This window comes from Corvus cornix, chromosome 28 (genome assembly GCF_000738735.6).
Source record: "Corvus cornix cornix isolate S_Up_H32 chromosome 28, ASM73873v5, whole genome shotgun sequence".
Taxonomy (NCBI): Eukaryota; Metazoa; Chordata; class Aves; order Passeriformes; family Corvidae; genus Corvus; species Corvus cornix.
Window position 1 is genome coordinate 1,871,551 of NC_046356.1, and position 14,284 is coordinate 1,885,834.

The window sequence follows — 14,284 nt, forward strand, 5'->3', positions numbered from 1 at the left end:
ACTGGGAAGCCATTCCCTGGCTCCTGGCCCTCCATGCCTTGTCCCCAGTCCCTCTGCAGCTCTCCTGGAGCCCCTTTAGGCCCTGCAAGGGGCTCGGAGCTCTCCCTGGAGCCTTCTCCTCTCCAGGTGAGCACCCCCAGCTCTCCCAGCCTGGCTCCAGAGGGGCTCCAGCCCTGTGACCAATTTAGTGGCCTTGTCTGGACTCATTCCAACAGTTCCTCATCCTTCTTGTGCTGGGGGCCCTGGAGCTGGACACAGAATTCCAGGTGGGGTCTCTCCCTCAGCTGAGCACTGCTGGGAAGATCAGCCCTGGCTCACTCTTCATCCCCTTCTCTTCTCTGGCTCCTCTCACCCCCCTGCCCCTCACCACTCCCCTCCCCCCGGCTGCCTCTGCATCCTCCTCGTCACCAGAGCTCTGCAAAGCCCCTTTAATGTCACAGCAGTGAGGCAGAGCCTGATGCTGTGCAGAGGGGTCCATGAGCAGCCCAGATCCTCAAGTCTCTGGGGATCTCATCCTCCCAGCCAGGAAGTTCCTGCCCCAGACCCTTTGCTGTGCTCACACCCACCTTGTAGTAGCTGTCATTGGCTCCCAGAGCCTTGGAGAGCCCGAAGTCACTGATCTTGGCGTAGTGCTGGTTGACCAGCAGGACATTCCTGGCCGCCAGGTCCCTGTGGACAAAGTTCTTTTCCTCCAGGTACTTCATCCCCATGGACACCTGGTGCATCAGCTCCACGATGTTGCTCATTGTAATCTCATCCCTGGGGAAGGTGGAAGGAGAATTCAGCAATAAAGGACCTGTTGTGGTCCCCTCTGACTTTTCCAGCTGCAAGGGAGAATGAACACGGAGATCTCTGCTCCAGAAGCATCAGCCCCTGGTCCCTCATATGAAAAGATTTCTCCTCCTGCTCTTTTCAACTTTCCTGCTCCTACAAGGGTGGAGGAGGAGTTCCCTGCTCCTACAGGGGTGAGCTTTTGAAGTAGATTTTGAGCAGAAACACAGAAGATCAGCCACATTTCATCCAACACTCACTTCTTGGAAGCCAAGAACCTGTTGAGAGGCCCTCCAGAAGCCATCTCCATCACGAGCATCAGCGACTCGGCCTCACACACCCCGATCATGCGCACGATGTAGGGGTTGTCCAGCTGGTGCATGATCTGTGCTTCCTTCATCATCTCGTCCTTCACTGTCCTCTCGTTGTTGCTCTTCAGCACCTTGATGGCCACGTCAATCTGCTTCCTGCACAGGGGAACAGCCGTGGGATGGGCTGAGCACAGCTGGATTCAGCGGTCACAGCCAGTGGTGCCATGAAGATTTTTTTGCCTTTTCTTTTATACCCCTGTTACACCTTTTTACAACTTCTGTATTCTTAGTGCTTTTTGCCTATATTCTTGGACTTGTTTGTCAAGCGGAGAGACTAAACATTTTAGAAGCTTCGTAGCTAGGGATCAGTGTGTCCCAGACCCCAAGGTCCTCTCCAGAACACATTCTGTAAACCAAGATAGAACCATCCAGGGAAAGGCTCCTTGGGGAGCAGGGCTCACTTGAGCCTCTCATTTGGGAATTTTTGATAGATATGCTAATTAGTAACACCTATAATGTTATACCCAACCTTTGGGGGAGAGACTTGGCGGGGTGCATTTCGATGCACATGACCTGGACGTGTGCACCTAAGGATCCTTAAAATAAATACCAAGGTAAAATCCCTTTTCCCCTTCTGTGTATGACTCTTGATTTTAAGACCAGGAAAAGCCATCACCAGGAATGGAAATCCCTTCTCGTGTGACACCGTTTGACCTCTCAACATCCTATTCTGGCAGAGCCCTGCGCCATTCTGGTGTCCCAGAATGGAGAGGAAAGGTCACCTCACCCTTGTGGGTGTAGGCCAGAAGTTGCCATCCCTGATCTGGAGACACCTCCCCTCCCACACTGCGATCTAGGTCCTCAGTGCCACTTTTCCAGGAGGAAACTGAGGCACAAGTAGGTAAAGACCATCACAGACAACCAGCAACAGAGCCAAGGGTGGCACAACTCCTCAGTGTCACTGCTTTGGCCTGACACGGACAGAGGTGGCCTCAGGAATGTGGAGTTGTTCCTCGGAGCCCAGCAAGTCCCTTTGGAAGTGGCAGCTGCGTGCCTGGGGGTGTGGTGCAGGTTACCCAGGGTACTGCAGCAGTCAGTGAAAATCCATGGAAAGCCACAGAATCACAGCATCATATCATAGTATCATGGGATTGATAAGGTTGGAAAAGATCCCCAGGATCATCAAGTCCAACCCCTGCTCGAACACCACCATCCCCACTGAACCCCACCACAAAATCTGCTCGTTTTCTGAACGCTTCTAGGGGCAGTGCCTCCACCATCACATCCATCATCCCTGACCTTCCAGATCATTTCTCATCCACTACATTGTCACTTTGGGGCCCATCTAGTGACAAACAGGACAGCTGGGGACACCTCGAGGCCAGCCCGGGTGCCTCTCCTCCCCCTTCCCCAGCACCCTCACTCACTTCCTCATTTTGTAAACTCCCTTCTTGACGCAGCCAAAGTTTCCTGCCCCCAGCTCCACCTCATCGATCATCAGGTGGTCCCTCTTCAGGAACAGCTTCTTGTCCTTGAGTTCCTCGGGGTCACTGTAGGGGCTCTCGTAGACGCTGGTGTCCATGGGCAGCAGGCGGGATTTTCCTGCCCCTTCCCAAGAGGAACACTTGGTTAGAAAATGGCCCTTCCCCATCCCACTCTCCCTCACGGATTGGGAAGGGTTTCTCTGCTCTTTTGGCCAATTCACCTTCGCCTCCAGCATTTCTCATCCCTCCTGGGCATCTCCCTTCCTTTCACAACCCAGGGCCTCTCCCAGTTCTGGTTGCTGAAGGAGCTGGGATGGGGAGAGGGGCCTGAGCATTCCCACTCCACATCTCCTGGAGGATCACTGAGCATTCCCACTCCACATACCCACCCTGCCAGCCCCAGCCAGGGCTTTACCCCACTGAAATACAGATGGATACGCTGAGTATTGAGTGGGAAATGGGGATAAGACAGAGCTTCATTTCCTGGGTAAGGCAAGGAATGGGGGTAGGGCTTGATTTCCTAGGAGCCCGGTGTGGGCTCAGGACCCCGAAATGTCTGGGATGCTCCTGGGTGCTTTTGTAAGAAAGGGGATTCGTAGCAGGGCTCCAGGGAGCCCCCGGGCTCCTGGGACATGCCCGGTCCTGTCCCCTGTGAGGAGGAGGGGGCTCTGGAGATGCTCACCGACAGGCTCTGGGGTGTATCCGTCTGCATTGAGAGAGCCCAGGTTTCTCTGGAAAAGAAATGAGGAGAAAGTGGATAAAGGAGAAATCGCTTCCGTTGGAAATGGAGGGGAAGGGGACAGAGAAATTACACCCCAACACAGCCCCGGCTGGTGACCCCGCTGAAAGGCCCTGAGCTGCGGTCTGGAGCCAACATTCCTGTTCCAGTCAGCTCCCGCAGGGCAGGGCACAGCAGGGATCCGGCCCTGGGGGCACCCAGGGACCCTGAGCACAGCAGCCTCCTCCTGGGAGCTCTCTGTCCCCTCAGCTTCCCCCATCCCAGGCAGGACTCCGCAGTTCGCAGAGAGCCGGGAAGGGAAGGGAAGCCTGGAGGCAGCTCAGCCCACACCCAGCACGGCAAGAGCGGCCTTGTGAGCACACAGCGACAGTGTGCAGCCACTGTCCCCAGAGCAGAGAGCCACAGGGTGGCACAGCTTGGAATACCAGGGTCACAGAATCCCAGAATATCCTGAGCTGGAAGGGACCCTCAGGGATCATCAGTGCAGCCCCTGGCCCTGCACAGACACCCCAACAACCCCAGCCTGGGCATCCCTGAGAGCGCTGTCCAAATGCTCCTGCAGCTCTGGCAGCCTCGGGGCCGGGCCCATTCCCTGGGGAGCCTGGGCAGTGCCCAGCAGCCTGGAGGCCACTGTGGGTTGTGAAAGCACCCTGAGGTGCTGGGTGAGCCCCCAGGCCTCACTCAGCCCCCGCTGGGATCCCCAGACCCGCTGGTTTCAGCACAGCTCAGCACTCGGGGACTGAGCGCAGACATTCCCCAGGGCAGAGGGAGCACAAAGCCCTGGCCAGGGGCCAGCGGGAGCAGCAGGGCTGAGCATTCCCAGAATCCCAGCACAGCTTCCTCGCTCCTGCCTGGCGAGCAGGGCAGGGATGGAGCTCCCCAAGGACAGGCCCACATGTTGCAAGGAGTTCAGGATGAATGGAAACCCTTCTCAGCTCTCTCTGTGCCCAGCTATTCCCCATCCCCATCCAAGCTGGAAAGGGAACAACGTCCCAGCTGGGCTTCATATCCAGTGCAGCTCCTGAGCTCTTAGACAAAAGCAGGGTTTGAAGAGAAGGGTTTGATCAGCCAAGCTTGAAATGCAGCAACATTAAAACCACTGAGGTCCCAATAAAACAGAGCCTCCCCCAAACTTACGCTCACGGAGGGGTGGGTGGGTGGAGCTGGTGCTGCAGAGGCTGCAAATCAGGAGAGAGGATTTGTTATCAGGAGTTTGTTATCAGGAGTTTGTTATCAAGAGTTTGCCCCAAGCAGGGTCCGAGCAGGGGCCAGTCCTTGAAGGTGCCTGGGTCTGATCACAGCCCCTCCACCCCCCAAAGGAAAGTTTCCACAGCTTTAGCCTAGAAAGGTGTGGAAACGTGTCTGGATGTGGCTGTTATTCCCAAATTTTCTCAGGGAAAGTGCCACCACTGGGGCAGAGACCGGCTGAGCTGTGCCCCAGGACAGGGCAGGCTCTGAAGTGACATTTGTGACACGTGGACCCAAAGTGCCCGCTGGTTTTGAGTGTTCAGAGAGCCAGCAGAGCCCAGCCTTCCAGGACACGGATTTTCCTGCTGCCTAAAAATCAGGTCACGCTCAGAACCTGTCTGTGGGGCACCAAATCCCTTTGGCCGCTGACTCCCCCCACCTGCTCCTGCTCTCAGGCCTGGGCAGTGACACCACCACGGGACACTGGCCCAGTTTGCCAGAGGAGCAGAGCCCTCACTGCCCCCTCCCCAGCAAGGCTGGGCACAGGAAGGGAAATTTGGGCGGACACTGCTCCAGCTGGCACCCGTGGGTGGCAAACCGAGGCCAGGGGTGGCACTGAGAGGTGTCAGCTCACCTGGCATGTTGGGGTTGGGGCAGGCTTCCCTCAGGTAGAAAATCAGCCCGTCTGGTTTGAGTTTTAAGTACTCCACCAACTGGGAAAGGGGTGGGAGGAAAAAGAGATTATTGTGAGGAGAAAATCATCTCTTTTTTTTACTATTGAAGGCAACTTTTGTGGCTTAGGGCAATGATTCCTCTCAGATTTATGGCAGGCAGGGACCAGACTGCTTCTGTCCTCTGTGCACTCAGGGACATCCCAGGGTGTGATTGCAGCCCTGGATATATCTGCCAGAGCTGGGAAGAACTTGGGAAATTCGATAAGGCCCAAAGAAAGACAAATTCTCCAGCACGAGTAGGGCATGTTCAGTGCAATGTTATTGCTGTCCCAGCCAGGAAGGGTTTTAGGCCCTGGTGTGTGGGATAAATCCTGAGAGAAACTCATCCTTTCCCAGAGGAACTCCAGGGTTTGTTCCGTGGATCCCAGGCAGTTTTTCACGGCAGCACCACTGGATCCAGGCTTGACTGAGGCTGGGCACAACCAGCCCAGCCCTGGGACCAGACCCCAGGGACACCAGGCTTTCCCTTCCCCTCCTGGCTGGCTCAGATTTCAGCTGCAATCGGGAGCCTGGCACGGTTCTGTTGCCATAAAAACGCCCCAAAAATCTTTGTTTTCAATAAGATTCCGAGTGAAAACAGCCCTGGGAATTCAGAAAATTCAGCAAAATGGGGTTACTGTCCCTCAGACAGCCCTGGCCAGGAGGGAGTTCCGGCATTCACTCCCTGGATAATTTTAATTCATGGTTTAACTTTAAAATTAATTGTTTTAATTAATTAATCCCAACCAATAGAAGTATTAATTACAAATAGTGTGTTATTCTTCAATTACTCTCAGCCAGCATGGAGCAAGGTTGTCATGAGCTACTTCTGCAGGAGCACAGCTTGGGAAAATTACTGGAATTTGAAGTTTTGGTAAACTAACGCTGATCTACTCCAAGGAACAAAGCCTGGGAGGGGAAGATGGATTGAGGCTGGACATCTGGAACGCAGAATTTATGGACCACAAGGAGACTTTGGAGGAAGCAGAAGAAAAAAAAGAGACTGAAAAAGGTTCAGTTCAGGCATTGGAAAGTTCCTGCTGGAGAAAAAAAAGACTAAAAAGATTTAAAAATATGGTCTAATTAGCAGAAAAGCAGAGACATTAATAACCAAATAGAGGATAGAACAATAACTAATGAAAGAGAATTAGCACAGAATCACGGAATATTCTGAGTTGGAAGGGGCCCATGGGGATCAACTGTGATGATTATTAATTATTAATGGGGATCAAACCCACAACCTTGGTGTTATGATGGCATTTAGAACCACTGAACATGAATTTCTTTGTTCATATAAATAAGTATAAACATATAAATGTACAAATAAATGACAAAAGGTTTGGATCGGGGTCTGCGTGGAGGCCAGAATTTCGTCGGCCACACACACACAAACCCTGGCCAGGAATAAAATAATTCCTGACTTGCTGACACTAAAAAGATGGTGTTAGAGGGGTTTATTTATCCTGATGGTTTTGAGGGATCTGATAACACTTCAAAGCAAGGGAAAGGTGCCTCAGTTTCCAAGCACACCCAGCTCGGTACCTGCCAGAGCGTGTCGAACTTGGTGCCCTCAGGAATGGAATATTTCCCGGATTTGTCGTGATCCACCCGGTAGTGATACACGGTCTTGCCATAGACGAGGGACAGGGCATAGGCACGGTTCTCCTTCTTTTCTCTCAGCCTGGCAGGAAGGAAAATTATTAATGAATTGTTAAAAGCAGCTCTTGGTTTTACGCTGAGGAGTGTCACGGTGTCAGTGGTGGGTGGGCAGAGGTGTCCCTGTATAAAATGCATCAATTCTATATGTTCCAGTCCAAAATAGAATGCAGGAGCCTGCCTGGAGCTATTTTTAAATTTAAATAACAGACCTGATCCAGTACCTGCTACCTCAGGTAAAAAAAACCCTCCATTAAGGCAAAAACCCCCAGAGAGGCCTAAACTCCACTCCAAAGATCAAGGAAGATCTGAGCAAAAGTTTAAGGCCGGGTTCATTGGAATTGTCACCATCTCAAAACCCTCTGAAGAGGCTGAGGAGGGATCTTCACCTGCAGGCTCTGCCGGTCTCCTGCACCCTCTCCAGCTGATTCCAGCCCTGCTCTGAAGAGGCTGAGGAGGGACCCTTCACCTCCAGGTTTTTGCCCTTCTCATAGAACCAGAGAATCTCAAAATTGTTTGGGTTGGAGAAGACCTTCAAGAACACCCAGTGTTCCAGTTCCTTCCACTGTCCCAGGCTGCTCCGAGCCCCGTCCACTGGGGCTCTGGACACTGCCAGGGATCCAGGGGCAGCCCCAGCTGCTCTGGGCACCCTGTGCCAGGGCCTGCCCACCCTCCCAGGGAACAATTCCTTCCCAATATCCCATCTAACCCTACTCTTAGTTTCAACCCATTCCCCCTTGTCCTATCACTCCAGCTCCTGAAGAGCTGTTCTCCAGCTAATTCTTTCTTTCCCTAACTCATCCAGAGTTAATTAAGGAGATAATTAAATTAAATTAAGGCTGTCTCACCTGGGCAGAGATGCAGAACAAAACTTTCTCCTTTGTTTTCTGGGCCTTACATTGCCAGTGTGTCAGTGTTTAATACCTTCCCCCACTGAACCCTCCATCCCTCATCATCCTGTGCAGCAACGACCACACTTCACAGAGAGATTTAAATGTGAGAAACAAATGAAACTCCAGATTGGCTCTTCATGGGGGGCAGACAATGGACAAGAACATATTTGGGGCTCAGCCCATCTTTGAAACATCTGTAACCACTCTGAGCACCTGCAGCTAATCCTCCTCTGCCGTGTGAAACCAGTAACAGCAGGGCAGTGGGGGTGGGAAATGGTAAAAAATCCAGGGATCCCAAATCTTCCAGGGGTTTGGATACTCACAGGAATTTCCCATCAGGCTGTGCCCCCGAGTAGAGCCTCCGTTCCGCTTCCTCCCGGCTGATGTTGCCGTGGTACCAGGGCATCCTCTCATGGGCTGTGGTGGCCACCAGCTTCTCCACCTGTGGAGCCTGGCTGATGATGGCCTGTTCCAGGGCATCCCCCTGGGAAAGAGCAGGAAAAGAGACGTCCCTTCATCCTGCTGCACTGCTGATGGCTTCAGCACAGCTCGTGTGGGGCAGACAGGAAACTTGGAAGGTCTCGTAATTAAAGGGCCTTGAATCCAGCCTTGATTCCAGCTGAAGCCCTTTGACTTTGGAGAGGGAAGAGAGAAGGCACCACATTCATGTGAGGAAGATTCATGTCAGGCTTGTGGGGTGTCCTTCAGCCTCATGTTCCTAGTCGGTCCAAGTTGGATCTGAGCCACCACTGTGTCCTGGCAGCCCAAAGGGCCTCCATGTCCTGGGGGGCACCAGGCCAGGGAGGGATTGTCCCGCTCTGCTCTGCACTGGGGCAGCCTCACCTCCAGTGCTGGGGGCACTCTGGGCACCACAAGATCAGAAGGGTCCAAAGCTGTTGGAGAGTGTCCAAAGGAGGGACACGGAGCTGGGGAAGGTCTGAGGAGCGGCTGAGGGCACTTGGCTCGTTCAGCTGCAGCAGAGGAGACTGAGGGGAGGCTCCTGGGGGCTGCAGCTCCTCCCGAGGGGAGGCGGAGGGGCAGGGGCTGAGCTCTGCTCTGGGACAGGGACAGGAGCCCAGGGAACGGCTGGAGCTGGGTCAGGGCTGGGCATGGAGCTCAGGGAAAGGTTCTTCCCCCCGAGGCTGCTGGGCACTGCCCAGGCTCCCCAGGGAATGGGCCCGGCCCCGAGGCTGCCAGAGCTGCAGGAGCGTTTGGACAGCGCTCTCAGGGATGCCCAGGCTGGGGTTGTTGGGGTGTCTGTGCAGGGCCAGGGGCTGCACTGATGATCCCTGAGGGTCCCTTCCAGCTCAGGATATTCCATGGCTCCATGCTTTTCTTTAGAGCAGAACCTTTCTGGTGCCCCTGCCCTCCTGGCTGCTCACTACCCACAGACACCAGGACTTGGCAAGATCGGTGCAGTCTGGAAATCACGAGGGAGAGACCCTGAGTTCCTTTCCCCGGGCTCACTCCGGTGTTAAACCGTTACTGTCCCTTTGCCAGGAGGTGGCGATGTCCTTTGTGTTATCTGCAGGTGGCCACAGATCTGCTCTGGGGGAAACCCTACAGAATCCCCGGTTCTGGGAGAGAATTCTGCTACAAGATGCCTCATTTTAGCCCAGAACACCTCATTGCGCTATAGAAACCCTATAGAACACCTCGTTCACCCTATAAAATACCTCATTCTGTCAAACACATTTGGTGTAAATAGGCCGAATTTAGAGAGCTTCTGCAGAAAGGCTCCATAAGGACAATGCCTGAGCCATATTTCTCTGAGGACTTCAAACAAAATATAGAATCCCAGAATGATTCAGGTTAGAAAAGCTCTCCAAGGTCATCGAGTCCAAGCTGTGCCCCATCCCCACCCTGTCACCAGCCCAGAGCACTGAGTGCCACATCCAGGCCTTCCTTGGGCACCTCCAGGGATGGGCACTCCGAACTTCCCTGGGCAGCCCTTTCCAACGAAACAACAAAATGACCACTGGAAGTGTCTGAGGAGCCAAGGTGGTACAGGCAGAAAGAAGGGACTTCCATGGCTTCCAGTGGGGTCATTTAGAGTTTTGATTTATGCATCTATTGTAGATATCCCAGTCTGCAGTAAAACACAGGAACCTGGTTGTGGCTATTTTTAAATTTAAATAACACACAGGCCTGATCCAGTACCCCCCACCTCGCTCTCATGGGTGAAACCTTCACTGGCCAAAAAAAACCCTCCAGAGAGGCAAAAAATGCACTCCAAAGAGTGGCAAAGACCTGAGCAGAAGTCTAAGTCTGATTTTATTTCATCTTCAGCACAAGGCTTGGAGGCACAGGTGCCTCACATGAGAGCTATTCCCAGAAATCAGAATATTCTGAGTTGGAAGGGACCCATAAGGATCATCAAGTCCAATTCTTAAGAAAATGGCCCATATGGGGATGGAAGCCACAACCTTGGCATTACTAGCACCAGGATTGGGATGGATCTGCCATGGAGAATCTGCCACCATCAGTGCCAGGGACATGTCCATGGCATGGGGGTCATGTCTTTATGTGCCTCTGGAGCTCCATGGTTGGGGTTTGGGATGGGTTTGTTGGAGATTGGGATGGGTTTGTTGGGATTTGGGATGGGTTTGTTGGGGTTTGGGATGGGCTTGTTTAGTTCTGGAATGAGTCACTGGGTCTTGGGATGAGTTGGTTTAGTTCTGGGATGGGTTTGTTGAGGTTTGGGACAGGCTGTTGCAGTTTGGGATGGGGTTGCTGGGGTTTGGGATGGGTTTGTTGGGGTTTGAAGTTGGCTGTTAAGTTTTGGGATCAGAGCTCTGGTCTAAGGCAGGGAGCATCCCATGCCTGCAGAGGAGAAGGACGCCTGGGGGAAGGCTTGCAAAGTGAGCTCCAGCTGTTCCAAGGACGGGTCTGAAGGCTTGGGAAGATGTTTGGACCAGTTTCTGAAGAAGAAACTGGGAAAGAGCAGGATTCAGACCCCTCTCAGTGCCGGCACCCTGCAAGGAGAGGGACCTTTCTCTGCCGTGCCACAAGCGGGACACAACAGTGCCAGAGAGGTCACGGCTTCCCACCCCAACCCTGGAAAGGCCCAGTACCTCCAGTTTCCAGGTCTGCCGCACGTATTCCCGCACCATGTTGTCCCTCATGCTGTCAAAGACGCCGGGCTGGGGCTCCACCCCGCTGGGCCGGTTGCATGGCTTGCGCAGGGGGCAGCAGAGCCCGTCGGCGTCCTTGGAGTAGAACTCGCAGAGCTCCTCGGGGCCGCAGTGGGCCTTGCCCCCCAGGATGGCGTAGGTGCCGTTGAGCTGGCGCTCGATGGGGTAGTGGTAGAACTGCAGGTTGCACACCATGGACAGCACGTAGCCGCCCAGGCTGCGCAGGCACTGCCGCAGCAGGAACAGCCCGTCCGCCATCCCCGCCAGCTTCAGGTGCTCCTCGGCCTCCGAGCGCGCGATGCTGCCGTAGTAGAAGGGCAGGTGGGCGGCGGCGTCCGGCATCTCCCCGCCCGTACTCGCCGCGATGGCTCACGCGCTGCTGGGGCTCAGCCTGGAAGGGAAGATTCGTCCCTGAGGCATCGTTTTGTAAAATGGTTTAGTTGGGGTTCAGACTTTCCTGTCTAGAGGTTCTCCCGCTGGCTGTCTGTGGGGTCGTTTCAAACATCACAGCATCCCACATCCCGCTATCCCGCCCTAACTGGAGCTGGAAAGGGTAAATAAAAATCCACCTGATCTTGATTTAAAGATCCCAAGCTCCAGAGAATCCACTCAATCTTGATTTATAGACCCCAAGGAATAGAGAATGCACCCGATCTCCATTTCAAGATCCCAAGCAATAGAGAATGCCACAGATCCTACAGAGAGTTCCTCCAGTGCTTGATTACCTTCACTATTAAAAATGTGCTCCTTAAATCCATCTCAATGTGTTCAGCCTTGACTTCCTACCATTTTCTCTCCATCCAAGTTCACTGGGGCTGGAAAGTGCAAATAAAAATCCATCCCATCTTGATTTAAAGATCCCAAGCGATAGAGAATGCACTGAATCCTACAGTGAATTCCTCCAGTGGTTAATTACCTTCACTATTAAAAATGTGCTCCTTACATCTAGAAGTTCCTCTACTGATTATCTGTGTATTCCAAACATCACAGCATCCCACGGTGATTCCTCCATCCCACCCTGACTGAGCTGGAAAGTGTAAATAAAAATCCATCCAATCTTGATTTGAAGATCCCAAGCCATAGAGAATCCACATGATCTTGATTTATAGATCCCAAGGAATAGAGAATCCACCTGATCCTGATTTAAAGATCATAAGCAATAGAGAATTGCCCAAATGCTACAGTAAATTCCTCCAGTGGTTAATTACCTTCTCCATTAAAAATGTGCTCCTTAAATCCATCCTGACATTTTTAGCCTTGACTTCCTACCATTTTCTCTCCAGCCCTGTTCACAATCAAAGGAAATTCTTTGGCCTCTCTGAATAAATGAGTTTTGCCATGGAGCTCTAGGAGGCCAAAACCTTAAATGCATTAAGAGTAAAACACGAAGTGGATATGAAATGTCTAAAACAACATTTAGATAAACAACGGCACCAAGCACAGTGGAAGGAGAGAAACCCAAGTGCTTCTGGGCAGACATCAACCATCAGTCAGCGACAACAAGAAGAAACCTTCCTTGAATTGTTTTTTAGACAATCTATGGAATTTTTCCCCACAATACCTGGCTCTGGCTGGTTCCTGATGCTCTGATCCCGTTGGCAGAGAGGGCCCTTTGTTGACCAAGTCCCTGCAGAGCCCCTGGTGCCGAAGAGCTTTAGGGCTTGTGTCTGTACAGGGCTCGTATCACTATCTTGAATCATCTAAAATCCCACCCAGAGGGTGATGACGGAGCCCAATTTGCTGTAATCAATGGAAAAATTATCGTAACCAAAGGGTCTCATTTGTTCCCCGGAGCCTGAACTTTGGGGCTGCTCCTTCGCAGATGATGACCCCAAAAAGATCAGAGAGATTTTCTCCATCTGCACCTCCTGCAAATGCGTCACTCATGTGAGGAGTGAAGAAAATATCAGATTTTGGGGCAGCATGCTGGGTATTTGCCCTGATTCTTCCCAATCTGACTCTCATTTCTGGACATGGTGGGAGAAGTCACTTCCCCATGGGCCGAGCCCACTGCTGTGGCCTCTGCTCCCAGGCAGTGGCCAGAGCTGTGCCTGGGCATGTGGCCAAGCTCTGCCCTGGTGGTCAGCCCTGCCCTGGCTCATCCCAGCCAGGTTCACCCTTCTCAGCAGCACAGGGCTGCCTCCTGCCATCCCCTGGGATCACTGGAGCTGAGAAGGGCTTGGCTGGATCTCTGTGCTGGACAGGCTCAGGAGGAGCTGTTCTGCCCTGTGCACCCTGCCCTGCTCAGCCCTCAGCAGCAAAGGCCTGCCAGGAGCTGGATTTATGGCAACCAGAGCCTCCTCTACCAAGTTGCTGTCCCCATGAAGGCCCAAAGTGGCCCTGATGAGAACAGGAAGGGAGAGCAGAGAGGAGGCGTCTCAGCCGAGGCAGGAAACCACAACAGGAAGCGTCAGTGGTTCACAGTCAGCGTGAGGGACCAGCAGAAACCGTCCCAGGCACAGCTCAGATCAGCCCAAATTGTGAAGACCCTGTCACCAAATTCACCAAATGGAGCAAAGTGGGGTCTTGGCAGAGCTGCCAGCCTGGAACATGGAGGTGAAGGGAACACGAATGGGAACATCCTGAGGCTCAAACCCAAACTGGGGTTGGTGCTTGGGACCAAAGCAAAGCATCCTAATCCCCTGATGCCTCCAGTCATCAAAGCCCAGACTGGTTCCCAGAGCTGGGTTCAGCTCCTGAGACCAGCTCGCTGCCAGCTCTGCCCAACCTCAGCCTGCTCCCAGGGGAGGGAAAAATCCCAGGAGAATGGGCTGAAGGAGGTGAGCAGTGAGGATGGCAGCTCTTGGGTTTAGCTGCAATCAGGTTCATGAGTCACGTTCATGAGGAAGAGGAAATGCTGAGTGCGCAGGGGGAGGTCGACGGCCTCCTCCGTGAGCTGCTGCTTTCCCCTGGGATAAACAGCCATGAGATCTGCACCCAAACCTGCTGAGTCCCTCCTCGGGAAAGTCCAGGAGCAGAACATCACAGAGAATGGAACACCTTTGTCAGTGGCTCAGCCAGGTGAAAATGAGAGGGCAGAAGTCATTGATGAGATCCGAGCCCTCACAGAATTTCCAGCTGCCCACACACGGTGCTCTGTTATAAACAGGATGTTTTACCTCTCCAAACACGGAGCTGGCAGTGAAGAAACCCTCTCAGAGATAGGAGAGGGACCCCGGGCTCAGAGGTTGGGTCAGGCCGTGCCACCCAAGCCTTGCTGCCATAGATGAACCCTGGTGGGAAATTACTGTGCTGAGAAAAACCTTCCCGGTCCCCAGACACAAGGGGAAGCCACCCGCTGAAGCCTGAGAGCAGATCTGAACAGGGAGATTTATAATCCCTCTAAAGCTCTTACTTTTAAATATTTGTCCTGCTGTCCTGGCTGGTTTTACTGC

At 53.1% G+C, this 14,284-nt stretch overlaps 1 protein-coding gene across 4 annotated transcripts in view; it reads right to left on the minus strand.

The window, feature by feature from the left end:
• LOC104697023 (tyrosine-protein kinase ZAP-70) overlaps positions 1-14,284 on the minus strand; it is a 32,934-nt gene that overhangs the window by 3,133 nt on the left and 15,517 nt on the right. For 2 of the 4 annotated variants that reach the window (XM_039566425.1, XM_039566424.1), the window contains 9 exons: positions 10,830-11,280; positions 8,079-8,239; positions 6,749-6,887; positions 5,128-5,206; positions 4,443-4,483; positions 3,249-3,297; positions 2,510-2,690; positions 1,032-1,238; positions 567-759 (listed from right to left, as the gene is read on the minus strand). In XM_039566425.1, the coding sequence (XP_039422359.1) occupies positions 567-759; positions 1,032-1,238; positions 2,510-2,690; positions 3,249-3,297; positions 4,443-4,483; positions 5,128-5,206; positions 6,749-6,887; positions 8,079-8,239; positions 10,830-11,231 (1,452 nt within the window). In that variant the 5' untranslated portion in view covers positions 11,232-11,280. The remainder of the gene's footprint in view (positions 1-566; positions 760-1,031; positions 1,239-2,509; positions 2,691-3,248; positions 3,298-4,442; positions 4,484-5,127; positions 5,207-6,748; positions 6,888-8,078; positions 8,240-10,829; positions 11,281-14,284) is intronic. The other 2 variants (XM_039566426.1, XM_039566427.1) reach the window with 2 other exon arrangements.